At 44.8% G+C, this 24047-nt stretch overlaps 1 protein-coding gene across 1 annotated transcript in view; it reads right to left on the reverse strand.

The window, feature by feature from the left end:
• Positions 1-20288, reverse strand: part of LOC126427006 (poly [ADP-ribose] polymerase tankyrase-1-like) — a 29593-nt gene extending 9305 nt beyond the window's left edge. Inside the window, exons 1-2 of the mRNA XM_050089156.1 lie at positions 20198-20288; positions 1047-1623 (exon numbers count right to left, since the gene is read on the reverse strand). Coding sequence (XP_049945113.1) covers positions 1047-1612 — 566 coding nt within the window. The 5' untranslated portion in view covers positions 1613-1623; positions 20198-20288. The remainder of the gene's footprint in view (positions 1-1046; positions 1624-20197) is intronic.
• Between the last annotated feature and the right edge of the window lie 3759 nt (positions 20289-24047).

Here is a 24047-nt window from a genome sequence, read left to right on the forward strand (position 1 = left end):
GCAAATTCGTTACGATGGCTTGCTTGTGTGCGGCAGAGAGAAGCGGACATCCCAATGTGAGTGAACTGAATGTAGACCGTGTACGAGAGACATTCATTCGTAAGTTTCAAAAATGGCTCTGAGCACTATGGCACTTAACTTCTGAGGTCATCAGTCCCCTAGAACTTAGAACTACTTAAACCTAACTAACCTAAGGACATCACAAACATCCATGCCCGAGGCAGGATTCGAACCTGCGACCGTAGCGGTCGCGCGGTTCCAGACTGTAGCGCCTACAACCGCTCGGCCACAGCGGCCGGCCATTAGTAATGAGTACAAAGAAATCGGTGCGTCGTGCATCCTGTCAACTCGAAATGTCTCCAATGCCAGTGTGGAAAGTCCTGCGACAGCACCTGTCTATGAAACCATTCAAACTGGAGCAGGTGCAGAAGCTCAATGACGACAACGAAGGCAAGCCTTTTGTTCGCAGGAGACAGCTGTTTCATGAAATGGCCTCCCCAATCACCAGATCTCACTCCGTGTGACTTTTTTCTGTGGGGACACATTACAGATCTGGTGTACGTACCGCCTCTACCATGTGATGTAGCGGAGCTCCAGGAGAGAATACGGGAAGCGACTGCCACAGTCGACGATGCCATGCTGGGACGGCTATGGTAAGAATTTGATTACCGTATTGATGTCTGCCGGGTCACTCATGGTTCGCATATCAAAAGTTTGTAAAAAAAACCTTCGGAGTTTCTCTTCAAAATACAATACGTAGGACATCTGTACAATGTTTAGTTCTTGTGCAATAAATAATAATTGAATGTGTTCCCGGACTTTATGTACACCCTGTTTATCTGCTAATAAACACAGTTAAATTTAGAGGTTCGATGAACCTGTTATAAGAAGGCAATTAAAGAACAATGAGCTTCCAGGAAACGAATGTCTGTAATGGTGTATTTTACAGCAGAGCCACATCTAAGGAAACTCAGTGACAAGCATTGTGGGTTTGGAAATACACACATACACGAGAAACAAAGATGAGTGGTTTGCCTTCAGCTTACCTGGTTTCTGCCGGTGGATCAGAGAGCAGCCGGCTCACTTCAATCAAATCTTTAGGCTGACGAAGCATCGCATCTGCCCATCCCTGGGTGGCCATCACCTGGTGGGTGTGTGCCTTGATGAAGGTGAGTGCGGCCTGCCTGAGGCTGCTACAAGAGTGCCTCACCGCGAGAACCGCTGTGGCCGCTGCGGTTTCCAAAGCCAGCTGTGCGCCCACCTGTTTCTCACACTCTGCCTTAAGCCCCGACAAGGCGTACTTATCTGCTGCGGCAATCAGCTGGGGGGCTATGCTGGGCAGCTGGGGCGCCTGCAGGGTGTACAGGTATGAGACCAGCTGGCGCAGCACCGGGCCCTCCACGTCTGCGATGGCCACCTCTCCGCTGCTGGCCTCCAGCGTGTCGTGCTGGAACATGGCAGCAAACACGGGGCTCCTGTCCACCAGGACTGCTCGGTGCGCCGCCAGCCGTGTGTCGCCTGCCACCAGCGCCACGACGGCGCCGTCCCCAGCGTCCAGAAGGGCTCCCAGGTCTGTGGCCATCGTCTCCTCAACCTTCTTAACTGTTTCCATTGTGGATGATTCTGAAACATAGCATCACTTAGCAGCCTTTTGTCTAGATTAGAATCGATATGTTGTCGTTCTAATATATCTGTAGTGAGTAGATCCCCCCAGACGTAGAATATGTATCTGTAGTGAGTAGATCCCCCCACATGTAGAATATGTCAGGAAACAAGAATACACTATAAACATTTACAAAGAGAAATAGATATGCTAAATTATCTTCCATGGATTCCAGGTGAAAAGTTTTAGACAGAGAAAAATATTTACAACACTTATCAACAACGACTACATTACTGGACTGAATTGTACATGATACTCACATTGTTTGTTATTATCAGTATATCTACACATCAGTCGTTTCTGCTAACAAAATTCATTACTGAAGTGGAAGGAATTGCCCGTCAATAAATTCTTCACGCTCTTCATAAACTGAACTCCATTTGTAGTTAAACGCTTCATGACTGCTAGCAATTTATTGAAAATGTGTGTTCCTGAATAATGGACACCTTTCTGGACTCAAGTTTTAACATTAAAATTTTGTGAAGTTTATTCTTATTTCCAGTACTGATTCCATGAACTGAACTGTCCATTGAAAAAGAGATATATTTTTAATGAGAAATTTCACCACGAAAGAAATGTATGGATAAGCAGTAGTTAGTATACCTAATTCTCTAAACAGGTCTCCTGCAGAATTTCTTGAATTCATGTCTCAAATAATTCTCATTACACGTTTTTGAACTCACAGAAAGTTAGGCTGACTGGATGAATTATGTTGAATAATAATCCTATATGACATTATGGAATGAAAGTGTGCATAGTATGCTAGATTTATCATTTTTATATCCATTATGTCTTACAACATTTCCAATGCATACAGAGATTTGTTTAGGCACATCAGCAATTCTGTGATATGCTCCACCTAGCTGAACTTATTCTCTTGCTGAAATCCAAAGAATTTAACACCGTCAACTTCTTCTATCTGCTCCATGTCATATTTTAGGCATATGCTGGTGGGGAACCTTTATAAACTCTGAACTGAATAGTTTTTGTGCTATTTATTACAATGTTTATAACACCTGAATACAAAACTAACTTGGCATCTCATAATGTCATTGACGAAAGGCCACTGATGTACACAAGAAAAATTATGAGCCCTAAGATGGAACCTTGTGGGATTTTACTTATAATTGGTACACAGATGAATGAAGCCTGAAACGTTAATACATGTCCCTTCCGTATATGAAACCCTTTGTGTCTTTTCAGACATAAAGAATATTGTGAACAATTTGCAGCATTTACTCTTACATCATAATATCCTAATTTACTCAAAAGGAGTTATTTATTTGCTGTGTGGTATGTAAGCGCATTATCAAATAAAATAAAAACAATAATACATTTAATTTACACAGTCAAATGCTTTTAAGAGATTGCAAAATATATTAGTAGCTTGTAATTTATTGTATAATGAAAAACGTAAATCCTTTCTGTGTGTATAAACAGCTTTCCCAATATCGAAACCATTTATAGAAATTCAAACTGTGACATGAAAATATATTATTTGTTGTCAGATGGTTAAGAAGCTGATTGTATACTACCTTTTCTAAAATTTTGATCAATGGGAAAAGTGAAAATGGACATAAACATAACAGTATTTCTTTATCTCCTTTATTAAACAATGGTTTAACTTCACCATCTTTCAACAATTCAGGCAATGTTCCACTGATAAATGACTGGCTACACAGATAACTTAATATGTTACCAAACTCAGAAGTACGCTCTTTAATTAACTTTGCTGCTATTTTATGAAAACCACCTGACCTTTTTGATTTTGAATATTTATTGGTTGACATCACTTCTACAGGAATTATATGTTGGCGAAGTTATTTGTAATGAATGGTCCGAGATGTTTCATGGCAGCATCACCAACTTTTCAGTAACAGTTATGAAACGCTTGATACAAATTTTGCAACATTGCACACATCTGTTACCAGTGTATCATTTACTTTTAATACTATCTGTCCCTCTTCATCTCAAATTCTCTACCTGTCTCTCCTGTTGCTAAATTCCATATTCTGTTCATTTTGCCTGATGTGATTCTCTGGTTCTTGTTATGCATTTGCTTTGACACCCACAGCACCACTTTTAATATTTTGCAGTGCATTTTGCTATAAGCTACAGTATCAAAACCAGACTTGTGTCTGAGTGACAGATACAGTTTCCTATTTGTCTTCCAAGATACCTTTATTCCTTGAGTAATCCACAGTGTATTTGTAGACTCTGGTCTAATCTGGGTTAGTTTTGGCAAAAGCAGCTCTCAAAAACGGTAAGTATATTATTAATCGTTGTTTGTATTTTCCATTAATGCTGTAAGCCTGTATACACAACTACAGTTCATATCTGTGAGCAGTTTGCCAAAATGATCAATTTGTGGCTTGCTGGCTACACTCTTGAGCTCTGATTTAATAAGTTTCATATCCTTCTTATTATTAACATTTAACAAAAGAAATTGCATGATCTGGTGTATGAGGTCATTGACTAACAGTTGTAACATAATTTTCTTCATTAGCTCTTTGTACAAAGATATTAACGGTTTGTAACATAATTTTCTTCATTAGGTATTTGTACAAAGATATTATCACTGGCTGTTTTCAAGCAATCAGCTACGCTAGTTGGGAAATTTGCAGTAGGAATTAAGCTTAATGCTAATGTTACTGACTGTAATGAATTTTTACTGGAGAAATTTTTGAGAACATGTATGCCAAAATCATCAATTGTCACTATTTCTTTTTGTCGTTAAATAGGGCAAAACACCTTCAAGGTGATTTGTGGCTTGTATCATAACAAATGGTGTAAATGCCCACAGTTGAGAGTACACAACACTAGATACAAACAAGTCTGGTAAACGTGGGCTCTAAAACGTCTATCAGAAGAACATCTTCGATACTGTGAAACAAGTCTCTTATATTGAAGTTCTTTGCTTTCCATATTTTGGAGATGGTAGTAAGGACCAAAACAAGATAAAAATGTTGAGTAAACATAGGTTCTAAAGTGTGTACTATAAGAACTATAAACACCTGTTCATCTTCGCTATAGTGAAACACATCTCTTCTAATATATTGCGTAGGCTTCCATGGCTAGAGTCAGTCGACATAAAAGTTTTCCGGAAAAAAATTGTACCACGTCATATTGTATAAACGCAGTAGTTTTATAGACTATGATGCGGTACCATACCCAGAAAACTTTTATGTCGACATCTCTTCTACTGAACAAGTGCACATAGCTTAATACCTATACTCATTTTACAGCCTGTTTTGGTCCATACTATCTCCACCCATAATATGGAAAACAAAGAGCTTGCAGAAGAAGAGCTCTGTTTCACAGTGTCGAAGAAGAAATGCACATAGCTCTTCTGGTATGCATTTTAGAGCCCTTGTCTGCTGGATTGCTTGCATCTAATATCATGTACTTTCAACTATATGCGGTTACACCATTAATTATGGTACACCCACTATAAACAGACTAAAGTTATCTGTAGGTGCTTGGTATACATTTACTACAATTACTAAATTACTACATTTACTACAATGACAGAAAAAAATTCCTGCACCAAGAAACAAGTAATGTAGAGTAATGAAATTTTTGGGGTACGTTTCGCTAGGCAACGTGGTTAACGTTACATAATTACTGGTTCATGTAAGTGTGATAGAAGTCAATACAAATGTGATATCCTATTTCATAACAACCAGTGTAACTGCCAGAATGTTGAATGTAAGTGTGCAAACGGACATGTATTGTGTCGTACAGGTGCCGGATGTGAGTTTGGGATAGAGTTCCATGCCTGTTGCACTTGGTTGGTTAATACAAGGATGGCTAATGCTGGTGGTGCATGATGCTTAAGTTCTAGTACAATGATGTTCCACAGGACGAGATCGATTGGAGACAGATATGGTGATAGAGTAGGCCAATGCAACATGTCGACCATCTGTAGAGCATGTAGGGCTACAACAGGGATACATGGGCGAGCGTTATCCTGTTGGAAAACATACCCTGAAATGCTGTTCATTAATGACAGCTGAACAGCTCGAATCTGGCGTACAAATTTGCGGTGAGAGTGCATGGGGTGACCGCGAGGGTGCTCCTACTGTCATACCAAATCACCCTCCAGTACAGTGTATCTAGGCTGCAGGCACAGGGTCGTTGCCGGCCGAAGTGGCCGTGCGGTTAAAGGCGCTGCAGTCTGGAACCGCAAGACCGCTACGGTCGCAGGTTCGAATCCTGCCTCGGGCATGGATGTTTGTGATGTCCTTAGGTTAGTTAGGTTTAACTAGTTCTAAGTTCTAGGGGACTGATGACCTCAGCAGTTGAGTCCCATAGTGCTCAGAGCCATTTGAACCACAGGGTCGTTGGGTCGCTCACCTGACCTCCTTCTGACCACACATAGCCATCAACGGGACCGAGGCAGAACCATCTTTCATCAGAAAACGCCTCTGACTTCCACCCGGCCTTCCAGTGCACTCTCATTTGATACGTTTGAAGCTACGAACGCTGGTGGTTTGGGGTCAGTGGAATACCGCTTTAGGGAATCTGCCTCGGAGATTGTCGTTGAAGTAACCGATTTGTAACAGTTGTGTCACTGTGGTTCCAACTACTGCACAGGTCGCTGCTGCAGATGGAGTACGATGCGCCACATCCATACACCGGACGCGCCTGCCTTCCCTCTCGGTAGTGTCACGTGGCAGTCTGGAGTCCGGTCTTCTTGTGACCGTAGCTTCCCGTGACCACTGCTGCCAACACTCACGTACAGTCACTACATTCCTGCCAAGTTTTTTTGCAGTATCACGAAAGGAACATCCAGCTTCTCGTAGCACCACTACACGACATCGTTCAAACTCAGTGTGCTGTTGATAATGGCAACTTTGTCGCCTTAAAGGCATGTGTTGTGGTCTTCAGTCCTGAGACTGGTTTGATGCAGCTCTCCGTGCTACTCTATCCTGTGCAAGCTTCTTCATCTCCCAGTACTTACTGCAACCTGCATCCTTCTGAATCTGCTTAGTGTATTCATCTCTTCGTCTCCCTCTACGATTTTTACCCTCCACGCTGCCCTCCAATGCTAAATTTGTGATCCCTTGATGCCTCAGAACACGTCCTACCAACCGGTCCCTTCTTCTTGTCAAGTTGTGCCACAAACTCCTCTTCTCCCCAATTCTATTCAATACCTCCTCATTAGTTATGCGATCTACCCATCCAATCTTCAGCATTCTTCTGTATCACCACATTTCGAAAGCTTCTATTCTCTTCTTGTCCAAACTATTTATCCATGTTTCACTTCGATACATGGCTACACTCCATACAAATACTTTCAGAAACGACTTCCTGACACTTAAATCTATACTTGATGTTAACAAATTTCTCTTCTTCAGGAACGCTTTCCTTGCCATTGCCAGTCTACATTTTATATCCTCGCTACTTCGACCATCATCAGTTATTTTGCTCCCCAAATAGCAAAACTTCTTTACTACTTTAAGTGTCTAATTTCCTAATCTAATTCCCTCAGCATCACCCGACTTAATTCGACTACATTCCATTATCCTCGTTTTGCTTTTCTTGATGTTCATCTTATATCCTCCTTTCAAGACACTGTCCATTCCGTTCAACTGCTCTTCCAAGTCCTTTGCTATCTCTGACAGAATTACAATGTCATCGGCGAACCTCAACGTTTTTATTTCTTCTCCATGGACATTAATACCTACTCCGAATTTTTCTTTTGTTTCCTTTACTGCTTCCTCAATATAGAGATTGAATAACATCGGGGAGAGGCTAAAACCCTGTCTCACTCCCTTCCCAACCACTGCTTCCCTTTCATGCCCCTTGACTCTTATATCCGCCATCTGGTTTCTGTACAAATTGCAAATAGCCTTTCGCTCCCTGTATTTTACCCCTGCCACCTTTAGAATTTGAAAGAGAGTATTCCAGTCAACATTGTGAAAAGCTTTCTCTAAGTCCACAAATGCTAGAAATGTAGGTTTTCCTTTCCTGAATATTCCTTCTAAGGTAAGTCGTAAGGTCAGTATTGCCTTACGTGCATTCCTGATTAAAATCAACTCACCACCTCCAATCTCAAAGATAACTAACTCACACGATCGTTACAGCGCATATTTAAAGCCAACTAGACTTCCATTCTCATCGTGGCGCCACTAGAGCCACTCCCATGCGACTGGCGCCAAATTTCAATAGACATCATCTTTTAGATGTAGAAACACGCCTACCAACTTTAGTTTATCCCGCAAAACTCCTTCTTGGTAGTGGGATTTTTGTTCCGCCGGTGTATTATGAAGGATTTATTACGAAATTCAACGTCGGCCGCATATGCTTCCACATGCTTTTCTAAGCAAACTTTTTGATACGACAATTACTGATGAGTGTGGCAATTCCTTCTTATCTCCATTTATGTCCTACAAAAGTTAGATGCTAACCTGAGCCCTGCAACACATCACACGTCTATAAGAGTGTGTCGTGATGTTCAGACAGGCCAATTATGTCAACCGGGTTTCGTAATCATAATTCAACAATGCAGGTAAGTGGTTGTTCACAGTTCACCTTCGATACTTCTATGAGGCACAGGGATATCTGGGTCAGCTTCAACGCAACAATATCCTTGCCATGTCAACTTAATGCGACAGGAGAATAGACACAAATCTGTAATAATACCGTTTTAAAGAATTTCCTTTCGGTTTCAGCATATTTCTTTTGCAGAGGAAGCCTCAGAAGGGACGGAGACCTCACTTCTTCTGATTTCGTAGAACACTGCAATGTTACTTGACCAGGAAATAATTCGAAATGAAGATGTACCACAGTACTAAAGAGGTCGTTAGTAACTATAGCAGGATTTTATTCAACGAGTTATTCTGTTGATTTCTCCAGTTATTTAAGGAGACAAAGATATTTTATGAACGGAATCTGATTTATTCTGCTTTTAACCATTAGTCTTGCATGTAACCATTGAGGAGTTGGTTTACACAGAAGATCAGTCATCTCCTGCTTAAGGCTGAGATGCATTCCAGGAAAACGTTACCTTAGGGTAGCAGGCATACTCAGGCTGCAGCTCATGTACAACGCGTCTGAAATATTAAAACAGGACAACACCTGATAATGCTTCAGGGATATGTCTGAGCGTCATAGAGAACCTGCTTGTCCTTCAGCTGAGTTATATACTATCAAATTAAATTTGTAGATCAGTATATACTATTGTTTAATCCTTAATGCTAAACTCTAGAGTTTTCCGAATCTATTAAAAACTATGGTAAAAATTGAGATAATGACTATAAAATTTGAGTTTTTTCTAAACATTATGTTTAAAATGTAACACCTCATATATATATATATATATATATATATATATATATATATATATATATATATATATATATATGTAGTAAGTGTCCCTCTTGATAAGTATGGAGGTGTGATTACTCATGTCAGTCACATCGCGATTACGGGCAGCATGGGGTTCACGCCTGAGCCTCAGGACGTGCGCTAGCAGCGCATGTCGGGTGTTTCAAGCGTCAACTTCGCGTCTCAATGTCTCGGGATGTAATGGGAATATTGCGATGCAATCAACGCCATTTTGTATGTGCTTTGTCATACTATGGATTGCTGAAGAAAAAATATAGGAGGTCCATTTAAAAAAACATAAGTTTGTGTTAAAAAACACATATGCTTTCGTTTTAGAATGTTTCCAAATATGTACATTCATGGGCCCCAGCCCTACATTGATATCGGTGAAAGTCGTTTTCCAATAGCTATTTCGTATTGTGTAGCTGGAGCTATACCAAAGAAGTGCTGCTCATCACGTCATCACGTCTTTCATGCGTCACCCAGTGTCAACGCAGAGCGTCGGTTTGTTTCCCGTTACGAGCAAAATAATTTTTGAAACGGAATTTTACGTGGCCATTCGATAGAGCGGTTCCCGACTGATCTAGTGCGATATCCATCTTATCGACATGTACGAGTGACAGGGACAGTAAAACGCGGACGATAACCGCTACCCCAGCGGCGATATCACCGACCTAGCTTGCTTTGACTGCTATCCCGCTGCAGCGGCGCTGCGAAGTGGGCCCTGTACAATGACTGCAGAGTAGACGGCAGCGGGCGCTGCGAGCGTTATTAGGTGAGGAACTAAGGAAAAGCAAGGTCAGCATCTTATGAAAACGCACATCCTCGGTATAAAATAAACGTGTAATGACTTCACGTACGTTGTTCCAAAACCTGTAGGATTTCCCGTTTCACCAATTACGTCCTTTCATCGGAACAGTCTGTAGTTAGTGGAATAACAAGGCTAAAATGACTCCGAGCACTGGTCATCCGTCCCCTAGAACCTAGTGTGGTGTCACCGCCAGACACCACACTTGCTAGGTGGTAGCCTCTAAATCGGCCGCGGTCCGTTAGTATACGTCGGACCCGCGTGTCGCCACTATCAGTGATTGCAGACCGAGCGCCACCACACGGCAGGTCTAGTCTAGAGAGACTCCCTAGCACTCGCCCCAGTTGTACAGCCGACTTTGCTAGCGATGGTTCACTGTCTGCATACGCTCTCATTTGCCGAGACGACAGTTTAGCATAACCTTCAGCTACGTCCTTTGCTACGACCTAGCAAGGCGCCATATTCAGTTACTATATGTCTTCTGAACAGATAATATTGTGAATCATGTACCGTCGAGAGCGACGTTCATCATTAATGGATTAAAGTTAAGTATCAAACTAATTACGTCCGCTTTCTGAATTCTAATTCCTTGTCATGTTCCAGACCTCACGTCAGTATAGCCCTTCCCTCCTCACGCCAGCCTGCGTGAGCTAAAACGCGTGCCTTTCGGCCTCCTCTAGTAACGCGGTGTTGGCTCTTCTGCCAACACAACACCTAGAACTACTTAAACCTAACTTAACCTAAGGACATCACACGCAGCCATGCCCGAGGTAGAATTCGAACCTGCGAAAGCAGTAGCACGGTTCCAGGCTGAAACGTTTAGAACTGCTCGGCCACGAATAACAAGGTACATAAAGAAGAATTGCATAATAGCCATACAGCAAAATACTGTTTCTGTGCTATCACTCGCCAAAGTCTCGTTCCGATATCTCAAACCGTTTATGATACACGAGGAATGTTGTGGATGTCTGGCTTTATCTCTGGCGCAGTGCGGTCGTAAACCAATTTTCTCGACATGGGTGACAGATACAGACTTACACCCAAGTCTAAAGAAAAATTCAATATGTTAGCTAAATTTCAGCAACATATTATGTAACATGCACCAGACGGAAAATCATAGCGACTCCTGTTTATCGTAGCAAACTTTAGAAATCCGAGCAGTGTCTTACTTGTACGCAAATATCACAATAACTATGATCGTCAACGAAACGATAGGCAGATCATAATGGAGCTGACGCATAAAGATACAAGTGAAGCAAAACTGAAATTTTTTTACTGAATGGTTTCGTAAAATCGTCCGAGAAAGATTGCACGGCACGCGCGTCGGTTCTGTCATCGCCGACAGAACAAATGAATGAACTCCCCCAACGTTTTGGACAAAAGCTGGACACTTGGGATCGTCCACGCCAACTATAGACTTGACTGTCAAGGCGAAGGCATCAGGCATAGCCAACCGATTCGGCTCAAATTAGGCAGGTCGCTTGTGTACAGTCCAAAACCAAGGACTCTAAGATACCCTACTGGCCATTAAAATTGCCAGACCAAGAAGAAATGCAGATGATAAATGGGTATTCATCGGACAAATACATTATACTAGAAATGACATGTGATTACATTTTCACGCAATTTGGGTGCATAGAACCTGAGCAGTCAGTACCCGGAACAACCACCTCTGGCCGTAATAACGGCCTTGATACGTCTGGGCATTGAGTCAAACAGAGCTTCGACGGTGTGTACAGGTACAGCTGAACATGCAGCTTCAACACGATACCACAGTTCATCAAGAGTAGTGACTGGCGAATTGTGACAAGCCAGTTGTTCGGCCAACATGGACCAGACGTTTTCAATTCGTGAGAGATCTGGAGAATGTGCTGGCCGGGGCAGCAGTCGAGTCCGCCGAAGTGGCCGAGCGGTACTAGGCGCTACAGTCGGGAACCGCGCGACCGCTACGGTCGCAGGTTCGAATCCTGCCTCGGGCATGGATGTGTGTGGTCTCCTTAAGTTAGTTAGGTTTAAGTGGTTCTAAGTTCTAGGGGACTGATGACCACATCAGTTAAGTCCTATAGTGCTCAGAGCCATTTGAACCATTTGCAGCAGTCGGACATTTTCTGTATCAAGAAAGGCCCGTAAAGGACCTGCAACGTGCGATCGTGCATTATCCTGGTGAAATGTAGGGTTTCGCAGGGATCGAATGAAGGGTAGAGCCACGGGTCGTAACATATCTGAAATGCAACGTCCACTCTTCAAAGTGGCGTCAATGCGAACAAGAGGTGACCGAGACGTGTAACCAATGGCACCCCATACCATCACGCCGGGTGATACGCCAGTATGGTGACGACGAATACACGCTTCCAATGTGCGTTCACTGCGATGTCGCCAAACACGGATGCGACCATCATGATGCTGTAAACAAATTCTGGATACATCCGAAAAAATGACGTTTTGCCATTCGTGCACCCAGGTTCGTCCTCGAGTACACCATTGCAGGCGCTCCTGTCTGTGATGCAGCGTCAAGGGTAACCGCAGCCACGGTCTCCGAGCTGATAGACCGTGCTGCTGCAAACGTCGTCGAACTGTTCGTGCAGATGGTTGTTGTTTTGCAAACGTCCCCATCTGTTGACTCAGGGATCGAGACGTGGCTGCACGATCCGTTACAGCTGTGTGGATAAGATGTCTGTCATCTCGACTGCTAGTGACACAAGGTCTTTGGGATCCAGCACGGCGTTCTGTATTACCCTCCTGAACATACCGCTTCCATATTCTGCTAACAGTCATTGGATCTCAACTAACGCGAGCAGCAATATCGCGATACGATAAACCGCAATCGTCATAGGTTACAATCCGACCTTTATCAAAGTCTGAAACGTGATGGTACGCATTTCACCTCCTTACACGAGGCATCACAACAACGTTTCACCAGGCAACGCCGGTCAGCTGCTGACTGTGTATGAGAAATCGATTGGAAACTTTCCCCATGTCAGCACGTTGTAGGTGTCGCCACCGGCGCCAACCTTGTGTGAAAGCTCTGAAAAGCTTATCATTTGCATATCAGAGCATCTTCTTCCTGTCGGTTAAATTTCGCGTCTGTAGCACGTCATCTCCGTGGTGTAGCAATTTTAATGGCCAGTAGTGTATTTTGGCTCAACGCCCTCACGTTTTTGAGAAAACCACCCCAAAAGGTTACGTCCAGCAACTGACCCAAAATTGGCGGGATAGGAAGACAATTGTAACTAGAGTATTTTTCATCCTGAGGTGTAGGGACCACAAATGCATACTTTCCCAGAAATCGATGAAATAAACTTTTACAGCTCCCGCTTGTGCACCCGCATGGTAAACGCTCTTCGCCGAGAGCAGCAACGCAAATAGTCCGGCTCCGTTGTTGGACGGCGGAAGGGATCTGGTATTTTGTTCCTCAAATTTTGGCTTTTTTTTTTTACGCATTTCGCCCTCTTACGTCGAATCCCGCCCTCGCCTCTACCCGGACGCTGTTTATTACCCGAGGACGAAACACAACGCCGTCACGTGGATCAGAGGTCACGTGATTCATTATTTATTTGGACGTGGTGTCACAGAACTCGTGGGTTTTTGGAACTATTTAAACGATCGTCATTGTGCTATCGTGAAGAACCCTAAATGCGGTCAATGCTTTTCGAACTTCTTGCGGAGCATCGTCCACGATCCGCGCCGTAGTTTGATTATTTATCTCAGGAGATAAAATCATTCAAATGGTTCTGAGCACTATGGGACTTAACTTCTGAGGTCATCAGTCCCCTAGAACTTAGAACTACTTAAACCTAACTTACCTAAGGACATCACACACATCCATGCCCGAGGTAGGATTCGAGCCTGTGACCCTAGCGGTCGGGCGGTTCCAGACTGAAGCGCCTAGAACCGCTCGGCCACAACGGCCGGCCGCAGGGGATTAATTTGATACGTACGCACAAGGAGATGAACAGATAAGAAGCTACACGACATTACAAGAAAACATGCCATGAAAAAGCGGCAGCAGCGTCCATGGAGTATCGACGCTGTATGTGCGTGTTACAGAAGTGTAGCTTTGTGTTTATTTTTCTTTCTTTCAAAGACAAGGTGGATTTATTTTTTGTCAATATAAATGAATATTCTCCTATGGCCATTTACCCCTTCCATATGTTCCTGTATGGCGATGGAGACATAGTGGCCAGGCCTTGTGCAGTGACCCCTGCCCACATCGCAACGCGACAGTCAAAGTAAATGGCTGGGAAGCGGAGAAGCTGGGTTCGAATCTCGAGGAAACCTAGCGGATGTTATTCATCTCGCTTATATCTTTCCATATCTCAATTGCTATTTTAGGTTGTACACAAGCGACCTGCCAGATCTGAGCCGAATCGGTTGACCGTGTCTGAGGCCTTCCCCTTGTGAGCCTGAAGTTGGGAGAGGAATTACCGGGAAACAGTGCAAAGCAGCGCCCGCCCATTACCCGGAGAAACTGGGAGACTAAAGCCGTCGGCACACGGACCGTGCATCAGAACGTTGAGCGTTAAGCGTGCCGAGTTTCTAACGTCATAGCGTGGAACAGCACGTTGGGGAGTCTTTCCGGACGTGCAGAGCAATATCTAACAAGGGAACCTCCCCATCGCAACCCCCTCAGATTTAGTTATAAGTTGGCGCAGTGGATAGGCCTTGAAATACTATTCAATCGAGAAAACAGGATGAAGTTGTGTGTAACTATGAAAAAAAAAATAAGCAAAATATACAAACTGAGTAGTCCATGTGCAAGATAGGCAACATCAAGGGTACTGTGAGCTCAGGAGCGCCGTGGTCCCGTGGTTAGCGCGAGCAGCTGTGGAACGAGAGGATTTAGGTTCAAGTTTTCCCTCTAGTGAAAAGTTTAATTTTTTATTTTCAGACAATTATTATTTGTCCGTCCGTCCGTGACAAACTCATATTTTCATCCCTTTTTTGGGAGTGATGATCACATCCACAAGAAAATCTAAATCGGGCAAGGTAGAAAAATCTTTTTACCCATTCGCCGAGTGTACAAGTTAGGAGGGTCGATAACACATTCCTGTCACGTGACGCACATGCCGTCACCAGTGTCGTATACAATATATCAGACGTGTTTTCCTGTGGAGGAATCGGTTGATCTATGACCTTGCGATCAAATGTTTTCGGTTCCCATTGGAGAGGCACGTCCTTTCGTCTACTAATCGCACGGTTTTGCGGTGCAGTCGCAAAACACAGACACTAAACTTATTACAGTGAACAGAGACGTCAGTGAACGAACGGACAGATCATAACTTTGCGAAAATAAAGAAAGTAAACTTTTCACTCGAGGGATGGCGTGAACCAAGGACCTCTCGTTTCTCAGCTCCTCACGCTAACCACGGGACCACGGCGCTTCGCAACTCTGCCCTTGATGTTGCCTCTCTTGCACATGGACTTATTTTTTTCATAATTCCACACAACTTCTTCCTGTTTTCTCGATTGATCTGTGTTCAGATTTTCAAGGCCTATCCACTGTGCCAACTTATAACTAAATCTGAGGGGGTGCGATGGGGAGGTTCCCTTGTAAGATGTCAGATATTCTGAGCGTGCGTCTGAGCGTTGACCAATGAGACGGCACAACGCCACCTACGTCACACGCACGCCGTCTCCCTTCAGTACAGAGTTGTGAGGCGCCATATTGGCATTCATTTCAAGCCTATATGTATATATGCTGTTTACGAGCACCAACAAATTGAAGATCACTGGAAAACCCGTTGTTAACTGTGTGAATCGTTCCTATAAAATAATGAGAAACATCATATTCGTGGCAAAAGAATTATTGTAACTTGCGTATTATGAGAGTAGGCTATTTGAAGGCAGCGACTCACTGAAGATCCACCCAAAACGTATTGTTTTTGGGGCAATTTGTTATAATTAAATTTCAATTACTAACATATCTAAGGTTTTCAGCAAGACATATCATAGCATGTTGTTGTGATGTAGGTTTACCATAATGAGTGGAGTCACTGAGCTCTGAAGAGTTTTATGGTGAGGCAGTGGTTCGCGTCTTGAGCCTGCCAAATTTTTTTTCCATTCGCGTTTTTATTAGGTTCTGATACTTTATTATTACTTTAATATAAGCATATACAATAATATTTGATGTTACGTAAATGTAAGTTCACCTTTTTATGAGGGGTGACTTTGTTCGATTGGCTTAATCTACAGGACAGCTTGGCTACTTGTATAAAGATATTTTGCTCCTTTTTCTTTTAAGCTTCCTAATTCACATGTTGCAAAGATTCTGCCACTGGGTAGGAACAGTGATCAAGTAAGAGTGACACTGGGATTTTACTAAAATGTGGGAATGATGAAGTAATGTTTATCTTACTTGGAGAAGTATTGTAAATTTGTATCGCACTGTTTGTAATGGAACTTTTAGAAGCTTGTATCCTTATTGATTGGACATGGTACTTTCCTTCTCGTGGACGATGGAGGAAATGTGCGTTTTAATAGAGCAAACGTGGGAATTTTACTCGCACCCGTTGAGTAAACAGTGTGATTTACGAACTAGGAACATCCCTTAACTGCAGCTGGAGTGCGTTGCGATTGCGTATAGCCAACACCGACTCAAAGGAAGCCCTCGGCGCTTGTTCGTGACGTCACGTCAGCTAGGCACGGCGAACGCCAGGTCTGTTGCAGGCGTACTCATAATAGTGGTGTCTCCCTCTCTGACACAGGAAAATGTGAAACTATTGGCGGTAATTGACCAACACACATTGTTCTGAGAGATTTCTGCAATCAATTAATTGTGCAATTCATTACATTTCTTAACAAATAGTGCCCTCTTGAACTTAAATTTCCACCTGTTTTAAGGATTGACATACAAAAACAACTTCATGGTCCAGCAACAACAGAATTCGTGCTCCTTTACCTTATTTCTAAATCTGAGGAAGTTACGTTTGTACTGGGTTGCTTTTACAAGACACTGTGAACATATTGGTGCTCTTCTTTACTATCTTGGTTGATTATGGGGTGAGGAGCACTCAATGTTAATGAAATCTCTTGCGATTTTCCACGTTGGGGGAGGAGGTGGGGGACAGAAGAAGAGGCAACATAGAGATCCTTTTTTTATCAAATAATTTTTTATTATCTTATAAAGTTTCTCCCTTCAGTTGCAAGAGGGGAATATTTATCTTTTCTAACGTGCGTGTTTAAAAAAGTTTAACATCAGCAGTATTTTCGATGTATGAAGCTATTTTGTTTCCTCATAGCGTGTAGGCTTTCACAGCCGACGTCTTCAGTAATTAAAACTTCCGGGCTAAGAGGCCGTGGTCCAATAGTAGAAATACTTCTCCCTGACGTTTCGTTGCCAGCTGCGGGCGAAATTATCTGAGGTGAGTCTACGACTGGCTGCTAGGCCGTGGAGGTCCTGTTTATATAGAGCGCGTAGAGGGCGCCACCACTCGTCACGTGTTGTCAACAGTAAAACTATCTCTGGCTGTCGTCATTAATCTCGAGCGAAGGTAATCGATTGTCACATCTTTGGTACAGAGTCGATCGCCATATCTTATCTAGCTTCAAGCCTTCTTCTTTCCTGTTAAAATTATTGTGGTGTTTAAAAATCTCTACAGCCTCTCTATACATACGTGCATAATAATGCGATGTCTTAGCTAGCACGCTCGTCTCACTAAATTTTACTTCATGGTCACCCGTTTCAAAAACATGTTCCGCTACAGCCGATTTGTCCGTGTGTCCCAGTCGACAGTTCCTTTTATGTTCAGTTAGGCGAGTATTGATACTTCTTTTTGTGGTTCCAATGTAAACCTTCCCACAACTACACGTAATCTTATAGACACCAGGAGTAGCTAGAGGGTGTCACAGATTTTATTAGCCCTGTCCACCAATGTCTTGATAATACCTCTCTTCTGCCTGGCATGATGGTTTGAATGCTTATGAAGATAACGATCGGTATGCGTATCTTTTCTGTAGACTTTGTGACCCAGAGTCCCATCTGCTCGTTTAATTACTGAGACGTCCAAAAAATTTATCTGTCCATTACTTTCTGTCTCCATAGTGAATTGTATTTTTGAATTGATGCTATTCAAATGCGTCAAAAAACGGTTCAGTTCTTCTTCACCGTGATTCCATACGACAAAAGTGTCGTCCACATACCGATACCACTTGAAAGGCCTTTTTCTGGCTGACTGCAGTGCCTGCTGTTCAAAAAATTCCGCCTGCTGGGCGCACAGTGACTCCAAGCAGGGGGAAGCGCGGCGGACGTCTTTATCAGCGCTCATTAAAAGCCGGAAGTTAGTTTTCTGCAATTATTGCCTATCAGCGCTTTAATCTCCATAAGAATAACACAGAGCGGAAGTGAGTTTTTCTGCAACATGGGGTAAGTAAATATACGGCACGCTGAAAATTTCTAAGGCCGAATCAAGGTCACGCGCTTTAACGCGCGTACACCAACCAACAACGTGTTCTACAAATGCAGTAGCGTCAAGTAACAACATATTATGAAATGCAGTAGCGATAAGATACTTTTTTATTTGCCTACTTAAATCACCCTGACGAGGAGACCTCACTTACCGTGAGGCCATTTCATAAATGGCCTATGGCTGTGTGTCTGAGCAGGACTTTGAGGTTCCTGTCAACGAAGCTCTTGCTTGCATATCTGACATATTTCCGACTGATATAGTAGCTTTGTTTTGACATTGCCTTTCCACGACTTATTTTCAGTATAATAATGAGTTCTATGAACAAATTAATGGAGTGGCAATGGGTAGCCCTCTAAGTCCAGCCGTTGCTAATATTTTTATGGAATTTTTTGAACAGCAAGCACTGCAGTCAGCCAGAAAAAGGCCTTTGAAGTGGTATCGGTATGTGGACGACACTTTTGTCATATGGAATCACGGTGAAGAAGAACTGAACCGTTTTTTGAAGCATTTGAATAGCATCAATTCAAAAATACAATTCACTATGGAGACAGAAAGTAATGGGCAGATAAATTTTTTGGACGTCTCAGTAATTAAACGAGCAGATGGGACTCTGGGTCACAAAGTCTACAGAAAAGATACGCATACCGATCGTTATCTTCATAAGCATTCAAACCATCATGCCAGGCAGAAGAGAGGTATTATCAAGACATTGGTGGACAGGGCTAATAAAATCTGTGACACCCTCTAGCTACTCCTGGTGTCTATAAGATTACGTGTAGTTGTGGGAAGGTTTACATTGGAACCACAAAAAGAAGTATCAATACTCGCCTAACTGAACATAAAAGGAACTGTCGACTGGGACACACGGACAAATCGGCTGTAGCGGAACATGTTTTTGAAACGGGTGACCATGAAGTAAAATTTAGTGAGACGAGCGTGCTAGCTAAGACATCGCATTATTATGCACGTATGTATAGAGAGGCTGTAGAGATTTTTAAACACCACAATAATTTTAACAGGAAAGAAGAAGGCTTGAAGCTAGATAAGATATGGCGATCGACTCTGTACCAAAGATGTGACAATCGATTACCTTCGATCGAGAGCAATGACGCCAGCCAGAGATAGTTTTGCTGTTGACAACACGTGACGAGTGGTGGCGCCCTCTACGCGCTCTATATAAACAGGACCTCCACGGCCTAGCAGCCAGTCGTAGACTCACCTCAGATGATGTTGCCCGCAGCTGGCAACGAAACGTCAGGGAGAAGTATTTCTACTATTGGACCACGGCCTCTTAGCCCGGAAGTTTTAATTACTATTTTTTTCCTGTTTAAAATTCCTTTCGTTGAAAACGTCTGTAGTGTAATGACTGGCAACAGTTGGACATTTACACATGTAAATTAGTTTACATTTGCAGTGACGATGTCAAACAAAAATAAATAAATAAATATAAGAAACGAGTTAATTGTAAGGGGGTTGGGGTAAGTTTCGGTAGCAAAATGGATCAAGTAAATAAAGTTACTTGAATGTAAAACTTCCGAAGCTTACAATGGGGCAAAGCATCTTCTCATATTGATCTACGTTTGTTTCGACAGGATTCAGTAATACAGAACTAAGATCTTCATTTGTAGCTTTACGATAGTAAGAAAATCTTTCATCTAAATAAAACTGCAGAATCCAAAACAATACCAAACGTTTTGTCCAAAAATAAGAGATTTATAGTGATAAGCACGCCCAGGCGTTTCTGCCTGCAACGGACCTGGCGTTCGCCGTGCCTAGCTGGCGTGACGTCACCAACAAGCGGCGAGGCCTCCCTTTGAGTCAGTGTTGGTATACCACGTTGTGGCCCACGTACCGCATGCACAAGTCGCATCGTTCCTGAGCGTTGAGCAGCACGCTGAACGTAGCACACTCGACGTTTACGTTCGACAGCACGGTCCCTGTGGCGACGGCTTACGCAGAGGAAGCAGACCTTGCAGCGCCCCTACTCACCTTGCAGTCGTGGCGGAGTTCCGTCAGGTGGTGACTTGGGTCGCGGGCGGCTCACACGGCGTACAGACAGCCACGGCGCGGCTCCCCGCCCCTCTTATAGGCACCTGCAGGAGGTCGCAGCGGCCGCGTGACGTCACCTCGCGTGATCGCGAGCAGGTGGCGCCTGTCAGCTTATCGCTCTTGTCGCCTCGAATCTTTTTCCGTCAAGTGTGCGAGCTGGAGCTCTCGAGTAAGCCACTCAAGTAGGCTTGTGTAATCTTCTTATCCACTCCCACGTGGATATTGAAGAGCAGGTGGAGAAATCAAAGGAATGGCCTACCTCAGGGAAGCGTTCTCGCCCCAGCTCTATATACACTCCTGGAAATGGAAAAAAGAACACATTGACACCGGTGTGTCAGACCCACCATACTTGCTCCGGACTCTGCGAGAGGGCTGTACAAGCAATGATCACACGCACGGCACAGCGGACACACCAGGAACCGCGGTGTTGGCCGTCGAATGGCGCTAGCTGCGCAGCATTTGTGCACCGCCGCCGTTTGCCGTAGCATTCGGAGCTCAAATGGCTCTGAGCACTATGGGACTCAACTGCTGTGGTCATAAGTCCCCTAGAACTTAGAACTACTTAAACCTAACTAACCTAAGGACAGCACACACCACCCAGCCATCACGAGGTAGAGAAAATCCCTGACGCCGCCGGGAATCGAACCCGGGAACCCGGGCGTGGGAAGCGAGAACGCTACCGCACGACCACGAGATGCGGGCGGCATACGGAGCTCCATCGCAGTCTTTAACACTGGTAGCATGCCGCGACAGCGTGGACGTGAACCGTATGTGCAGTTGACGGACTTTGAGCGAGGGCGTATAGTGGGCATGCGGGAGGCCGGGTGGACGTACCGCCGAATTGCTCAACACGTGGGGCGTGAGGTCTCCACAGTACATCGATGTTGTCGCCAGTGGTCGGCGGAAGGTGCACGTGCCCGTCGACCTGGGACCGGACCGCAGCGACGCACGGATGCACGCCAAGACCGTAGGATCCTACGCAGTGCCGTAGGGGACCGCACCGCCACTTCCCAGCAAATTTGGGACACTGTTGCTCCTGGGGTATCGGCGAGGACCATTCGCAACCGTCTCCGTGAAGCTGGGCTACGGTCCCGCACACCGTTAGGCCGTCTTCCGCTCACGCCCCAACATCGTGCAGCCCGCCTCCAGTGGTGTCGCGACAGGCGTGAATGGAGGGACGAATGGAGACGTGTCGTCTTCAGCGATGAGAGTCGCTTCTGCCTTGGTGCCAATGATGGTCGTATGCGTGTTTGGCGCCGTGCAGGTGAGCGCCACAATCAGGACTGCATACGACCGAGGCACACAGGGCCAACACCCGGCATCATGGTGTGGGGAGCGATCTCCTACACTGGCCGTACACCACTGGTGATCGTCGAGGGGACACTGAATAGTGCACGGTACATCCAAACCGTCATCGAACCCATCGTTCTACCATTCCTAGACCGGCAAGGGAACTTGCTGTTCCAACAGGACAATGCACGTCCGCATGTATCCCGTGCCACCCAACGTGCTCTAGAAGGTGTAAGTCAACTACCCTGGCCAGCAAGATCTCCGGATCTGTCCCCCATTGAGCATGTTTGGGACTGGATGAAGCGTCGTCTCACGCAGTCTGCACGTCCAGCACGAACGCTGGTCCAACTGAGGCGCCAGGTGGAAATGGCATGGCAAGCCGTTCCACAGGACTACATCCAGCATCTCTACGATCGTCTCCATGGGAGAATAGCAGCCTGCATTGCTGCGAAAGGTGGATATACACTGTACTAGTGCCGACATTGTGCATGCTCTGTTGCCTGTGTCTATGTGCCTGTGGTTCTGTCAGTGTGATCATGTGATGCATCTGACCCCAGGAATGTGTCAATGAAGTTTCCCCTTCCTGGGACAATGAATTCACGGTGTTCTTATTTCAATTTCCAGGAGTGTAATATATATACAAATGACCAACCAGTGCCAAACATCGCGCACCACGCACCACTCCCAACACCTTCTCCAATCCCATCTTGCCCGGTTCACCGCTTGGTGTAACCAGTAGTTGCTTAACGTCAATCCTTCCAAAACCCAGGCGATCATTGTAGGCAAAACCACCCCTTCCTTCCGCCTCCTCGACTTCTATGTCACCATCTATGGCCGTCCTATCGCCCTCACCCCCACCCTCATGTACCTTGGCGTCACCCTCGACCGTCGCCTCTCCTGGACCCCCCATCTCCAGACAATCCAAGCTGAGGCACGCTCCCGCCTCCGTTTCCTCAAGTTCCCTTCTGGCCGTACATGGGGTCTGGACCCCTCCACCATCCTCCACACCTATAAATTACTCATCCGCCCTATCCTCTGCTACACCCACCCTGCCTGGATCTCTGCCCCTCCTACCTTTTACAAATCCCTTCAAATCCTCGAACACCACGCTCTTCGCCTCGCCTATCACATCCGTCTCCCCTCCCCCACACGGATCCTGTACGACCTTATTCCCTTCTGCCACCTCCTCCTTTTCCTCGAACGGATACGGATCCTCTACATCTCCTGTAAACACGATCCTCCTCACCCGCTGGTTTGTCACATCCTCTCCCACCCCTGCCCACTGCCATGCCTGTATTTCCAAGTCCCACCTGCTCTCCATCTTTCCACTCTCCTTACCCTCTCCAAAGGTGACTTCCGCCAGCTCCCCTACCGTGATGATGCCCTCATTCCCTCCATCTGCCCCTCCTGCCAACTTTGATACTCCCTCCCACTTCCTGTGTTTGTTCCTATGGGCACCCTCTCTCACTTCTCTCCCCCTCCCTCCCTCCTCCCTTTCTCCCCCCTCCTCCCCCGGGCTTCCCCTACCCCCATACCTTCAGTCCTCCTACCATCTCCCCTGCCATTGGCATCTCTGCTCTCCACTCTCCCTCCCCCACCACCTTATTCCCCTCTTGGCAGGTCCCCGGAGTCGCACACGTTCAATGGACATTCGCGCGCCGGAGATCATCGCCATCAGTTTTTCGTGTGTGTGCCGTCATCTTTGTGATTTAGTGTTTTTCGCTGCCACGCTCCTTTATTCACATGTACCGTCTAAATCATCAGTGTTTGTGCATAGTGCCGACAGTTTTCCTTGTTTATTCGTCGAGTGTGAACGGCTTCATGTTTTTAATTATTGTGTCTACTGTTTTCTAAGCACCAGTCTGTTACTTTTCTGTCTTCATTTTCTCTGTTATTGTACTGCTTGTGGCTGAAGAGCGGAGTACAATTTTTCGCTGCCAGCCCACCTTGTATGAGGAGCAAAATAACAATCAAGAAAAAAAAAACATCACGCGCCAATTTATGTATGCCGATGACACTGCAGTTGCAGCCCAAGGTAATAATTTTATGGATGTAGAGGAGAAATTAACCAGTACCTTGGAAGCTCTCTCCCAGTATTATCAGGAAAACCACCTACGGCCGAACCCTTTCAAGACGCAGCTCTGTGCATTCCATTTAAAGAACAGGGAGGCATCTACATCTACATCTACATCCATACTCCGCAAGCCACCTGACGGTGTGTGGCGGAGGGTACCTTGAGTACCTCTATCGGTTCTCCTATTTCAGTCTCGTATTGTTCGTGGAAAGAAGGATTGTCGGTATGCCTCTGTGTGGGCTCTAATCTCTCTGATTTTATCCTCATCGTCTCTTCGCGAGAAATACGTAGAAGGGAGCAATATACTGCTCGACTCCTCGGTGAAACTTCAACAAAAGCCCGTACCGAGCTACTGAGCGTCTCTCCTGCAGAGTCTTCCACTGGAGTTTATCTATCATCTCCGTAACGCTTTCGCGATTACTAAAT

Source organism: Schistocerca serialis, chromosome 11 (assembly GCF_023864345.2).
Source record: "Schistocerca serialis cubense isolate TAMUIC-IGC-003099 chromosome 11, iqSchSeri2.2, whole genome shotgun sequence".
Taxonomy (NCBI): domain Eukaryota; kingdom Metazoa; phylum Arthropoda; class Insecta; order Orthoptera; family Acrididae; genus Schistocerca; species Schistocerca serialis.